We start from the raw sequence: 14909 nt of genomic DNA, 5'->3' as shown, positions 1-14909 counted from the left end.
TAAACCTTGGATGTGTTTCTACATCTTTATTATTTTGAGCAAAACAGATCAAATTAGCTTATAAAATAAAGCAAAGCTCCGATTTTTAGAAGCCATGAAAAGGAAAACAAGCATTTTCCAAACTAATTTGGCTTATGTGCATGTGGCACATTAGCATTCAAACAGATTAGCAGCTAAACAAAAGTCAGTATGAGAGCTCAGGCACTTGTCTCTAATTCATATTCATGTTCAGCAGTGCACGGAGCCAAATGAGCTGATGCCATGTCTGCCTGCCATGCCCGGGCTCTGCACTGCACTGCAGCTCCTCAGAGCAGCTCTCACTGCCCTGTGCTGCAGGGAAAGCACAGAAAACCTGCTCTGCTCAGAGTTCTGAGCTGGGCCAGCCAGGAGGAGCATCACTGGGCATCCTGCTCTGCCCCAGCTGCTGCTGCTGCCCTGGGCAGGCTGGGCTGGGGGAGCCCTGCAGCCACAGGGACCCTCCTCTCTTCTCCTCTCTTCTCCTCTCTTCTCCTCTCTTCTCCTCTCTTTTCCTCTCTTCTCCTCTCTTTTCCTCTCTTTTCCTCTCTTCTCCTCTCTTCTCCTCTCTTCTCCTCTCTTCTCCTCTCTTCTCCTCTCTTCTCCTCTCTTCTCCTCTCTTCTCCTCTCTTCTCCTCTCTTCTCCTCTCTTCTCCTCTCCTCTCCTCTCCTCTCCTCTCCTCTCCTCTCCTCTCCTCTCCTCTCCTCTCCTCTCCTCTCCTCTCCTCTCCTCTCCTCTCCTCTCCTCTCCTCTCCTCTCCTCTCCTCTCCTCTCCTCTCCTCTCCTCTCCTCTCCTCTCCTCTCCTCTCCTCTCCTCTCCTCTCCTCTCCTCTCCTCTCCTCTCCTCTCCTCTCCTCTCCTCTCCTCTCCCCCATCTCCCTCCTCTGCAGCAGCTCTGGGGGGAAAGGAATGAAATGAAAAACCCCTGACAAAATCAACCAAACACAAACAAACAAATAAACAAACCCCACACAAATAAAACTACAATAACAACAACAAAAAACCCAAACACCCAAAAAAACCAACAAAACAAAACAGAAAAAAACCCCAACCAACAACAAATCCCCCCCAAAAACAACAAACAAAACAAAACAAACAAAACAAAAAAATACACCACCACCCCCTCCAAAAAAAAAAACAAACTGGGAAAAACTTCAACAAACCACAAAAAAAGAAACCCAAAAAACAAACAAAACAAAAAACCCCAAAGACCCAAAACCCCCCCAAAATTAAAAAATAATCCCAACCAACCACAAAAAAAACCCCAAATACCAAACAAACAAAATGAAAAAAACCCAAACAACCCCCCAAAAAAACCCCACCAAACAAAACGAAACCAAACAACCAACAAACCAACAACAAAAAAACCCCCAACAAACGAAAAACAAATACCCAAAAAAACCCACAAAACAAAACAAAAACCAGCCAACCACAAAAAAACCCCAAAAGTAAAAAAACCCCAAGAAAACCCCTCAAAAAACCAAAACCAAAACAAACAAAAACCACCAAGCCAAACAAAAAACAAACAACCAAATGAAATAAAAACAACCAAACACCAACTTTAAAAAGCCACATAGCAGGAAACATGACCAATTCAATTCAAGGGCTTCATTTCAATCTCCAGTGCTTTTTCCAGCAGAGGTGAATTTTAGGAGTTTTGCCCTTTGGCATCACAAGTTCTAAAGATGGTGTTCCTTGCCTCCCCCACAGGTGCTGCAGGACATGCAGGTGTCCTGGCTAATGTGCATCTTGGCACAGGGACACAACCCTTCTTCCATCCCAAAGCACCAGAAATTTTAGACACAAAGCATTTTTTTTTTAATTAAAAACACACTAACAAAGTTAACATGTAATAAAAATAAAAGTACTTCAGTAATTGCTGCCAATAGAGGGTGAATCAGTGAATTAGAACATTAATTAGAACTCCAAAAAAATTACTAAGTTTTTTTTTTTCGGGGGGGCTCCTGATTCTTCGTTGGCTCCTCATCTTTAGGAGAGTAAGTCAGCCACGGGTCTGACAAACAGCACAGCACATAAAGCACAAACCCCTGGCAGTGCTGCAAGCTTTGGGAATCCTTGGGAGCAGCACCCTAAAGAGTCATTATGGATCTGCAACAAGGAGTTATACAAATATAAAACAGTCACAAATGAGGCATTGTGTTTCTTAAGGCTGATTCTGGCATGTTATTTTAATAGTCCCCTAACGATGTGTCTATCCAAAGACAAGTTAGATATTAAATTTCCAATTAAATAATTAATTGTTGCTACTAAGCTTCAAGTTTTTCTGTTTAACACATGATATTCTAAAATAAAGATGAAGCAGTGAAAATAGTCACTGCATAAATTGATCTGCACTTCTGGGACACAGCACACACAAAGAAAGCACAGGAAGCACACGTAGCCACAAATATGCTGGGTGAGAATATAATCAATGATGGACCAAACCTTCAGCAGAAGGGTCTTAAAACATGAAATTTACACTGATTCTTCACAGTCTCTATCCATTCTGACCCCTTGCACCATTTTAAAAAGGGGGAATTTGCACTGACTTTACCAACACACGGCCTTTCAGATGCACTGAAGTTTGACACGCCGCCTTGGAAGGGTGTGAAACAATAATTGCTGTGTTCTTTATTTTATGTCTCTGCTCCTCAGCTTCCTTACTTGCAAATGTAGTTGCAATTTAGCTGCTTCATTAAGCCAGATCACAGAATACAGAGATTTTCCCCTTGAAGGTGACACAGAGATTTTTGAGGTACGAAAGCCTAGCACAGAATCCCTTCCTTTAGACCATATGGTTTCCAGCTAAGTGTTCCTTTATTTTGGCTGGGCTGAAGCATTCTTACTGAAGTGTCAAATTGTGACTTTATGCAATGTCTTTTTCAGTCCTCAGAATGCTTTTAACTTTCCTTCAGACTGTGAAAACAATTCTTGCTAGGAAGAATTATATTTCCCAAGCTATGTACGATGGCACAGGCTCAAGACGAATTCAGGTTTTCAGAAGAGGACAAATTGATAGGGATAAAAACAGCAATAAATTTCTAATATCTAAAAGAAACTTAGACTTGTAATTTTTTTTCCCCCTGCACTATTTCATATTTCTCCAGAACAAGCTAAGCTAAATAAATCACAGTAAAACCATCCAAAGCAATTTGTTACCTTAAAATAAGTTTGTCAGCTATTGCAATAGACAGTGTTTTATTGCAGATTTCAAATCACCATGAATGACACCCCATACATCATCACCCAGGAGGTGATGGTCTAAATGGGACTGCTATGTCAAACCCTAAGCTGTCTCTTGTCTTTGTGCCCAGGCTGATCTAAGCTTTTAAAGTGTTCACTAGCTTAATTCAGTATATGAACAATACCAAAGGAATTCTCCCTCTGCAATGCTCTAAAACTTATTCATGCAGTTTAACACCCTGAAGACTTAGACTGTTTTGTCATATCTCATAAAAAATGTCCCCAGACAGTCTGGATATGGCCTTCCAAACCTGCATTTGGGGGACTTTTACTGACCCCAGGAATCACATTTATCTCTGATACTATTAACAATAACCAAATGCTGATACAATTCTCTGGCTGATACCAGACAGATTCTGAGTTGATTAAACGGAAAATTAATTTACTTTAGGAAGTGTGTGAAGTGTTCCTGAAACATGAAGCTATTGCTATTGTCCCTCATGCTCTGGGCTGTTATTAAACCACTCCAGCTCCTGCAGAGACCCTGCAAACCATGGAACACAAATCCAGGTACTACAAACAATGTTTCTCAACCTTTCCCTTCAAATTCAGGTAATACATTCCTTTGCAACCAACCAATTTTGCCACACTTCTCAATGCAGGGGTACCATCTGCTCTCATATTTACATGAAGGAAGTATTGCATGGCAAGACTAATTCTTCTAGCACAACAAGAAGAAAAGGAAAAGCCAGGAAACTCCAGGAAAAAGTTCTTAAGGCATAATGATTCCAGTTCCTTATTCTGTAACAACCAGGAAAAAAAGAAGTCATGTGCAACCCCAAATGTTTCTAAGTAGAAATTTCTTGATCCAAAGAAAAATATGAATGGGGAACAAAATCCCATTGAAAAATGGGCATAGAAAAAGTAACTTATTTCTTCCTGCATGTGGGGAATGGAGAAGTCCTGAGTACCCTACAGGAACAAACTTGCCCTTTTTTGCTAAATGCAGAGAAAACCCAAGGCAGAAATGGTTGCTTTCAAGTATAATCATTTTGTGTCCTGTTTGACTCCCATGGGTGAATTTTTTATCAGAGAAAATATACAGATTTACTATAAAAAACCTATGACCTGCTAGCACATGGATCACTTAGCACTTTTAAAAGATTTAAGTTTTAGACATTTTAGAGGAAACATCTTCTGTTATAAACATCCCCATGTTTCAAAACTGCAATGCACTTTTTTTTCCTACCATCTCAACGCAGGTACAACAGGCAGAGTGCTCTGAGAAGCATTTCTGCCTGGAAACACCCAGCCAAGCTGAGCTGAGGAGAAAGCAGAGCAGAACCCACTAAATCCAGGCCTGCATTAGGCAGGCAGGCTAACAAGGCTGGCTGCCTTCCAGAGGAGCACTCGGGCTCCCCAGACCCACAGAGCACTGTGATTGCATGCAAGCAGGGAGCAGAGGGAGGAGCACGAAATGGGGATAAAAACAGACCAAAAAAGCACAAGGATGTTAGGCTGTACAGCAGCACTCCATTTTTAATGGAAACCAAGTTGCTTACTCTCATTTGTGCTTTATTAATACTTTCCCCCCTGTTCTTCTGGCTGGAACTCAGGTAGCTGCAAATCCAGCTGCTCTGTGCAGAGAGCAAACCTCAATGATGGCTCATTAAAATTGATGCTCCAATCCCACCTGAGTGAGGTGCAGGAACAGATAGGGCTGCTCCTTGTGTGCAGAGCAGTGTTCCTGCAGGGCACACAGCTGAGTGTGAAGTTACTGGGATCTTGGGCACCCAAAACACTGCTAAGCCACTGCCTCACTGCATTCCTGCCTCCTTCTTCTTTCCCCTTTGGCAGTGACATCGGCAGGGCTGGCACCTCGAAGGAGTCCTCACCTGGGGAAGCTTTCAGAGAAACCCAGATTCTGCTGACCAGCAAATCATCTTGCTCCATAAAGATACCTAAAGATACCTAAAGATACTCAGAAGCTGCAAGAACTACAGAGAGGAAGCTGCCAGGTCTGAGTGACAGGTCATGAAAGGTGACCCTAACCATGGCTTGGCAACTCGAGGGAAAACATTTTTAAGACCAACTTGCAGTGAACAGCAGGAGCAAAACCTTTCAAAAGAAAGTGAAAACACAGCTGATAACTGACCCTAGAGGAGGAGGCTGATAATTTCAAGAGCAGAGTTGCCCTAGAAACAAGGCTGCCAAGGAGAGGAGAAATTGTGTTTTACAGCTTTGTGTGTCCGTGGTGGTGGAGGGAAACTGAGGCACACAAAGGAAAGACTTGGAGGCAGTTCCCTTGCTGCAGCCTTTGCTGTGCTGCATCTCATCTCCCTGCCACAACCTACTGGCATTAACTAAAGCACTTTTTTCCAGTTTTACCCACTTGGACATGAACATATTCAATCATCATTTACTTAAAATATTGCCCTGGATGACTGGGCAGAGAATACACAGTCATGTCACTTGTGTCTGTAAGTCAGAACACCATAAACTGCTGCCCAGTTCATATTCTCATTTCCTCCCTGTCCACCCTGATGTGTTCTGTCCCACACTCCTGAGGCCACCTGGGGGTAATCTGAATTAACTGTGCTGAATAAATTCTGCCTTGGGAATTTAAGCCCAGTGGAAATGTCTTGCCCATCCAGATCACTCCTAGCCAGGAGGTTTGCCAGGACCAGGAAGCTGCATCATCAGCAGCAGTTTCATACTAAGCCAGAAGTGTAGCCTTCAGTAAATGTCACTCTGCTGCTGAATTGTTTCCAGACAGGAGTGAGGGATTTGACCATTTCCACAGCATGGTGAATAACCCCGCCTGAACTATTTAACAAACACCAGCAACACTTAATATATATTTCTGGCATTGTCCCAGCTGGATTCAGGGCACAGAAAAGGGCCAATCCTGCTGCATTCTGGCTTACAGGTTTACTGCAACATGGAAGTTTAGTACTTAATCACTTTCTGATATTCTTCTAGCCAAAAAATTATTCAGTTTCTCAGAATTACCCAGTATTCAGAAAATAAATTTATGTCAGCTTGTAGAAATAAACTACTAGATTTTAAAAACCAAGCTGGGTTATATGAATATTAATGAGATAATTGTTTCCATACTGTTTTTAAAATTAACACAGGTCAATATCATTCTAGTTGTGCTTCCCTCTTCTCTCAACATTTCTACCACTCTATTCTAGTTTATCCTCAATATGCAGCTTCTGATCTTGCTCTTTTTACCCATTAAAAGCTCAACTGTTTTAATAGTGCTGGGGGTACCTAGGCTGAAATACAGCTGCATGTAAATTCAACTTGGTGCTAAATCAGTTTTCCTACCTTCCTTTTATCTCCTGTATGAAATCATATCTCAGTCCCCCTTCCAGCTTAATAAAGCAGGAATTACAGCTAAGGCATATAAACATTTTCTTATGATTAGGTCCTTCCCTAATTAGTTTGGGGAAAAAAAAAAAAAAAAGACAAACCAAAACCCAACACCACAAAAATATCCCAAAACTAAAACAAAAACCAATCAAAAAAACCCCATAACACACAAAAAAAAAAAAAAATCAAATAAACCAGAAAACTCCAAAGAGAGTGTAATTTCTTTACTCTAGGAAAAAATCCAGTATGGAAATATTGGAAATATTTCCCCAGCTCTTCCCTGACTGACAGCCCCAGTCATGCCTAAGGTGAGGTTTTGGTGTGCCATGAGAAGTGTGGGGGCATGGAGCATCCTGCAGGTGCATGGGTACAAAAGATTAAATAATGTTTGAAATTATTTGAAGAGCAGAAGTCAGCAGCCTTATGAGAGACTTGTAGACAGCCCTCCTTTCTGAACTTCATTTTTCATTTACAAAATTTTTCATTTACAAAAGATCAGATGCTTCACACAAGCTGGCAGTTGCACACAGAAACATATGTTCTCCCAGACAGCACATTATCATTTTTATTCCTCTTACATGCAAGCTCTCCCCAAATGCCCATTCAGTTCTATTTTCTACTTACAATGAAATGAGAGATTTCAAGCCTTTGAATGCATCAGGTGCAATGTCAGTTATTTGATTCTTGCTGATGTCTCTGTGAAAAGAAAGAAGGATTGAAAAAAATGTTAATAAACAAGAATTCAATGAAAATATTTTAGCTGTATTGGAAGAATATACTTGATATAAAAACAGAAGTAAGTGATCATATTATCTCAGAGAAATGATGAACTATGTAAGGGCAAAACATCAGTCAGTGTAACAGGCTACAGCCTCAATAAAGAGCACCCTTCTTAATAAGGGCTTTGATTTTATGGGTGTTAAAAAAAGGTTTTTATGAAGAACAACAGTGATGCTGATGAAACCATCCCAAAGCCATTGATAGTGGGGATGGCACTGCCACCCTCCTCAGGCACAAGGAGCAGCACAAAGGTGTCTGAGCACTGCAGGGCAGGCATGGGAGGGCAGCTTGGGGACAGCGAGAGGATCGTGCAGAGTGCCCAGAGCAGGAGCTCAGCACTGCTCCTCTCAGCTCTAAAGGGCTTTAAAGGAAAACAAGCAGCACAAAATGCACTCAGCCCTGATCTGGTGAAGCTCAGACACTGGAGGAAGCCTTCAAGCAGCTGAGGGGAGCTCTGAAGGCAGCAGCCCTGGGCACCCCCAGCCCGCTGCAGGGAGCCCAGGCAGATCCCAGCCCTTGGCTGGGCTGAGTGGGGCTCACTCAGCACTGCCTGCTGCGTTCTGAAAGGAACTCACTTTGCTCCTGGTTTGGAAATACTCTTCAATTTGAACCATACCCAGCCAAGAACACAAAGATGAATACAGACTGTGCCACAGTAACTTCACACAGGGAGCCCAATTTACTGCACCTGACACCCAGGTGCTCAGAGCTGGGTGCCCCATTGTGACTGTCACTGTCACCCAGACTCTCTGTCCATCAGCTCAACCAGGGGCTGAGCTGGGACACAACCTTCAGCCACCTCACTGCACTCCCTGGTAGCTGATATCATCTTGTATCAGGAGTATCAAACCTCTTCACTGATAGCTGCAGCAGTGCAGTATTTCATGTACATCTTCACTGATATTTCCAATGGGGCACATGCTATGGATCCTAGGAAACTCTAAATAAAACATCACTTGAATGAGAACTTACTAATCAGAAAGTAAAGAGGTTTTCCATTCTCTACATCTTTTGAGCTACAAATTATGATGGTTAAAATTTTAATGAGGTCCTCGAACTCTTTTCAAATTTAGCCATGTAAAGTGGGATTTTTTTTGTTTGGTTTTTTGGTAACTTTTCTAAGGTTTGATTATTTTTTAAATCTCATGAAGAATTGCTCTTCAATCTACTGATGTTTTCTGCCACAACGTCCTGCCTAGCAGGACAGGATTCGTGGAAAGTTTTGATTTTGCAGCTCAACTTACAGCAGCCAAACTTGTCACCTTGAAAGTAGGAACATTTGTTTTTATTTTTATACAGGTTTTTGTGAAACTTGTTTAGACTGACTGCTGCTTTTTACCTAGTAAATCCTATCTATTTATTGAGGAATATTAAATATTGAGGAATGGAAACCTGCCACAATCACGGGAAAAGGCGAGTTTGCTGAACAGCAACAAGCATGTGAAAAGGGAGATCTAGTGTTTGACTGAAGCATTTCAGCAGTGTTTTAGTCAGCTGCTACATCCCAGCATTCCAGCCCTGCTCTCTGCCACGCTGGACCCTGAGGAGTGTGTGACTGAGGAACGCCACGCTGGGCTCGGCGCTCTCTCACTTCAGGCAGCTGCACCACAATCAGCATTAGAAGATAATTAGACACATTATTTCCTTTCCATTAGAGCCCAAGTTCCACTGCTGTCAGATAAGGAGGTTCCATCTCTTTCTGACTCGACTGAGAGGAAGGGATTCAATTTTGTCCTGGTGTTTTTGTTCCCTGTGTTTGGCCTGCTTTGGTGAGATTGCCCTATTCTCCCTTTCATTTACACCAAGACAGAGAGAGGCTTTTCTAAGCTGCACAACTAGGACAATTTAGGTGACATAAGGCTCATTTTCTTAGTTTAGGCTATCTCAGAATCACTCAGGGGAAGTGTGCCTCTTCGACTGGAAATGTAATAAAATTATCAGGATTGCACTCAGGCAGGGATGATATCAGTCACCTCACACTCCCTCCCTGCACCTCTGACAGCATGATAGAAATCTCTGAAAAGGTTGTTGCACACACCTTGGAGGGTGGCTGTGCTCAGTCACCAGCTGGGGACATAAATTGGTTTTGACTTTGCACCAGGGGAGCAAGGATACCCTGCAAGTTGCTGAGTAACACATGACTGTATGGCTTAAATGTCTTCACTGTAAAAGGTTTTGAAACAAAACAGATTTATTTTTAGATGCAGCCAAATGCAAAACTATTAATAGCATTGGTTGAATACTCTCTTGTTGACTAACATTATTAAAAACAGATTACTTGATTATCTCCAACTTATAAAATGGACTGCTCTCATTTGACAAGAGTACTCAGCAAAATCCATGTCATACACGGTTTAGTTTGTAAAAGCTGCTTAAAAATGTCACAACTCCACAGAGCTACTGGCAAGCCTGTGAAATCTCAATGTGTTTTCTGCTAAAATGTGGTAAAATTAGTCTGACAACATGAAATGCCACTACAAGCATCAGAGCTAGAGAGGTGCAACCACAACCTTCAAAGTTATTCCATGTACTTGGCTCTTACTCTTGCTCTACAAACTTCTTAGTTAAAAACCTCAGAAGAGCAGAGACAGGAAATGTGGGCAATTCTGATTCAGCCAAGACAAAATAGGTTTCAGCTCCTTTACTAAACCTAATCACCAAATTAACTCTCCCATCCTGGAAGCTGTTGAAGAGATAATTCTGAGCAGCAAAATGCAGCTATAGGCAAGTACAGCACTTGAATTAATATACATTTTTTGTGCTATCATCTTGACCTAATAATATCAAGTCATATCAAGATTATGTTGGACAAGTGGATCTAATTTAATAATTAATCTCAGTTATCCAATTAGCTAAGGAAAGGAAACTTCATTATCTTGCAGGAAATACTCAGTAAAGAATCAAAATAGAGAGAGTACAGAGCTGCAAATGAGGACTATTATCACTAACATTCTTGCATATTTTTTCACCAGGAAGAGAAAAATACAATACAATTTACGGGGTTATGCTAAAGCCCTGAATGATATAAAATATTATTATAGTAGTTAATGGTAACAATAACAACAATTGTATTAATGTTCTGCATTTGTACCCCCAGTAGGGCATCCATTACTTAAATTGAAAATCTTCCTGCTATGGCATTGTTCATTGAAATCAAAGTGACAGAAATGAAGAAAGGCTAACAAAACTTCAGTGATACTGAACTTATCCTTCCTCTAAAGAATAAGGATGGATGATTCTTTTGTTTGAGGATATAATCTTTTCACCAAAGTATATTTTTGTGTTAACAGGACTGGGAATCTTGAAAAGATGGTGTCAATAATCTCTTTAAATACAGAAAGAAATATCCTTAATAAAACTATTGGGCCTCACTGTCCAGCAGGAACTAAACCTTAGCAAGGAAAACAGGTGGATAAACAAATGGAAAAACATCAGGTTTGTTATGGGACATTCTGCAGCCCAAATACCTGTCCCAAGTTCTCCCACAAGATCCTGTCATGCTAACTAACCTTTGGCACAGATCATCTGCCACAATAACTCACTATTTCATTATGAGCTCAGATCTCAATGAGTATGCCAATTATACCCCAAAAAGCTGTTAGCACCACTTGCTAATGGAATTCTGCTGCAAAATTCTAACATTAATAATTTCACATAGCAAGTGCTATGTTGGACAGGGCAGCTATCTACATTAAAGAGTATTTTTTTGGTCAACTCCCATAAAACTGCACTTCACCCATCAATGAAAAATGAAAAGACAGTAAAACATCACAAAAATCTAAAATTAGCCATACCTTAGAAAGTACTATGTAGTGGTTTTAATAATGAAAAAGTTACAATTTAGGTCACTGAAAAGAGATCCATCATTATTCACTGAAATTACCATCTTACTATCCAATACAGGACTTCTTTAAAAATACATACAGCTATATTGGAAGTGAGACAGAAGAATAGAGACCATCTAAGATTGATGATTTGACCTGTGAAATATTCAGATCCATATTTACAGCTCTTCAGCTCTAGGAACTTGCTAAGCTGGGACTGGAAAACACAGCAATTTTTGCCCTTAAATCAATGGTATGGTGCAAGCTGACTTCAGTTTCCCAAAGCTATCTGATAATCCAGTGTCTTCTGTGAAATGAGCTGACAGTGTCTTAATTCCAGCACTGTTCACATCAGAGGAGAGCTGCAAAGGCACTTTTCCAGCAGCATTAGCACTCATCTGCAAAGCCTGAGTGACTTCTGGAAGTCACAGCTCCAGTGGCAGCAGCGATATCTCCATTCTGGGGGGAAGCAGGGGTAAGCTGCTTTACCGTGATTTGTATCATCGTGGAACTGTCACATCATCTCTCACATGTCAGTCAAAAATGAAAGAAAAACCTGACTGGGGGAATGCCCTGTTTTATCTGCATGACAGCACTGCTACACGCCAGGGTTATGATTTTTTTAATCCAGAGAGAAAACAAAAGGAGTACGAAAAGGAAGAATTATCTGGGTATCTACTGGTGGTGATTAAGTGACAGAGAAAACAAGCTGCAGCGGGTTTCTTTGTTTTCTTGTAAACAGTCAAAGCATTTCAACATCAGCACATCAGAGGCACTGCAAAGAACTCCTCCCTGCTCTAGCTGGGGTCAGCACCCCGACGTGCTGCAACCAGAGGAGAAACGGATGAGAGGAGAAACGGAACTCCAGATCCGTTCTGGGGAAGCAGGTCTGAAGTCTGAGCAGACTAACAACTCATTAAATCGCTTCGTTTATAATAGGAAGTGAAATTAAGCATTATTAAGGATTTCATGCACTGTTAGGCATCCTGAACCAAACTCCATTGTTGCTTACACTCCGAAGAGATGATTTGTGCAATCCCCAGTGATTTCAACACAGAATTGCCAATATGTTTCTAAAATGAAGATACTGAACTTGGAGCTAGAAGATTCACAATTGCTCTTGCATGTTGGTCTTATTAAAACTTACATTCTCTTCAGCTTCTTATACTGGGTGAAAGCTCCAGGGGGAATGATTTTGATGAGGTTTTGTTCCAAACGTCTGAAAACAAACAAAGCAATATACATGTTAACTACACAGCTACAGGAGAGGAATCACATGAATTATGACAGCACATTTTATAGAAATATATTTATATAAATATAAAGCAGTTTTACAGGGCTTTATATATTTCTATTTATATAAATATCTATGAATTTATATATATAATATATAAATAAATAGATATTTTACATATTTATATAACTATATAATTATATATTTATATCAATATAAAGCAATTTTTCAGGGCCTTATATATATTTCTATTTATATAAAGATCTATCAATTTATATATATAATATATAAACAAATATATATTTTTATAAATATATAATTACATATTTATATCAATATAAAGCAATTTTACAGGGCCTTATATATATTTCTATTTATATAAATATATCGATTTATATAATTATTATATGAATATAAATAGTAAATAAATTTTAATAAATATTAAGTAAATACTATATAATTATTAAGTATCATTTATATTATTATATAATATATAAATAAATATATAGTTTTATATATTTATAGAAATATATAATTACATATTTATATAAATATAAAGCAATTTTACAGGGTCTTATGCAAAACACGTTTTTATTTTGAAGTCCACTAAATAGAGAAAATACTGAGAAAACGACTTAGATAAAGAAAATAATCTTTCTGACTGCTAAGTTGGTCTAGAAGAAATGTCACAAGCTAAGGAAACTGGACTTTTAAGGCTCATGGAATTAATAAATAATAGTAGGCATATTTTGAAGTTAAGGAAGAAAATAGAAAATGCAGATGCTTTCCTTGACTAGCTGTTGCAAATAGAATGTAGCTGTTTGATTAGACAGCTAGGCTAGGCTGTGGGAGTTTAATAAACAGATTAATAACACAATCAGACCAGTTCAGGAGCAACAGCCTGGGAACATGCTAGAAACCAAAGTGAATTCACTGCAAGATGAATTCATATTTTTAAGAGGGTGAGGAGCATTTTATGTTTTAAGGGTAAAAAAAGAGAACTGCATCTTCCTATTCCAGCCACCAAATACTTAAGTTTTTCTAAAATATGGTCCAGACTACATAAAAAGTCTGCTGTTTTTATTTCTAGTATCTGACTTGAAAGAAGTATTCCTTATGAAGTATGCATGTATCACTACCATCAAATGTAAGCAGCCTTAAGACACTGCCTACAGCAACCACTGAGATTAATTTCTGTCCCTTCCCCATAGTATTTCAAGTATTTGTCAGCAAGTTCCCTGAATTCCTGCTAAAAGGAATGGCTTCTCCTCAGATAAACTTTCAATAATCATCTCCATTAGAAATGTAAAAGTGGATCCTCAAACAACAAATTCCACTGACCATGGTAGCTAAACTTCTACTGAGCTGGGACTGAGACCAAAATGTGGTTTCACCTTGCTCTTATTTATTATTGAAATTTTGGGTCTTTTTTTTCCCCCTGAAGCATCTTAAAAAGCAACAGTTTAAATAGTAAAAAATCTGTGGTTGAAAACGGCTTAGAATTGAAATACAAAAACATATTGGAATGATGGAATGAGGCACTCCAGTCATTTCAAGTTGCTGCAGCAATGCAGATGGGAGAAAAAAAACAACTTTAGAACCAGGAATGACAATAAAATGAAATGGGAGAAGGGAGAAGTAAATCAAGGTTTGCAAAGTACTAGGGAATAGTAGAGAGAAAATGTGTAAGCTCTCTATCCCTCTGGTGATCTGTGCTTTCATAATCAAAAGAAAAGAATCCCCTTGAACATAAGACAATTTGCCAGCTCATTTATACTCTAAGAAGCTATTTAAGTACAAATATTTTGATATTTGCACAGTCAGCTTGTACAGCCAATGTGCTCGCCCTCTTTTATATCTGTAGCCGTCGATGTTTTTTTAAAGGTTGCGATCAGAGTTAATTCTATTCCTCGTTTTGTGATTTGAATTAGCGTCTGAGATTTCCCTTCCACTGGGTCTAAATATAACACATTTCATTTCTGGCAAGTCCACAGTGAAATGCAAATTGCTGTGAGCTCCAGCACGCCACTATTGTTGGGTGTTTGTCACCAGAATTAGCAGCACACACTCTTCCCATAAAGGCTTTTTGTCAGCTTGCCAGGCGGGTGTTTAACTCCTCCCAAGTGTTTCTGTGCAGGCACTTCTAGGAACAAAAGAGGGTCATGCCTGCCCGATTTCCTGGCCCTGGGGATGGAAACTGGGGGCTCAGCCATCCTGCACTCCAGGCAGCATGCAGTCCCTACAGAAAAACCCAAAGGCAGCGATGGGCGGAATTGTGGAGCTCTTTACAAGCAAAATTCCCAGGCAATTTTAGTGACTCAAGGGTGGAAATATATACAGAGTTTTCTTCCCCCAGAGGGTGAAAAAAAGATCCAAAATTAGAACAGACACAGGTCTCAAGTATTAAAAAATAATAATAAAAAACTTCTAGAAAAAGTGGAGAGGAAGACAGAAACAGGAGTTATTTGAGAGTTGCATTCTGAAGCTACCTAAT

The 14909-nt window shown here is 39.8% G+C and overlaps 1 protein-coding gene across 1 annotated transcript in view; it reads right to left on the bottom strand.

Annotated features, from left to right (window-relative positions):
* The window catches only part of SLIT3 (slit guidance ligand 3), a 478838-nt gene that overhangs the window by 146907 nt on the left and 317022 nt on the right, over positions 1 to 14909 (bottom strand). The window contains exons 11-12 of the mRNA XM_084215502.1: positions 12329 to 12400; positions 7202 to 7273 (exon numbers count right to left, since the gene is read on the bottom strand). Of these exons, the coding sequence (XP_084071628.1) occupies positions 7202 to 7273; positions 12329 to 12400 (144 nt within the window). The remainder of the gene's footprint in view (positions 1 to 7201; positions 7274 to 12328; positions 12401 to 14909) is intronic.

Source organism: Fringilla coelebs, assembly GCF_963513975.1.
Source record: "Fringilla coelebs genome assembly, chromosome: 15".
In the NCBI taxonomy this organism is placed as follows: Eukaryota; Metazoa; Chordata; class Aves; order Passeriformes; family Fringillidae; genus Fringilla; species Fringilla coelebs.
This window is presented reverse-complemented; position numbering and strand designations above follow the sequence as displayed.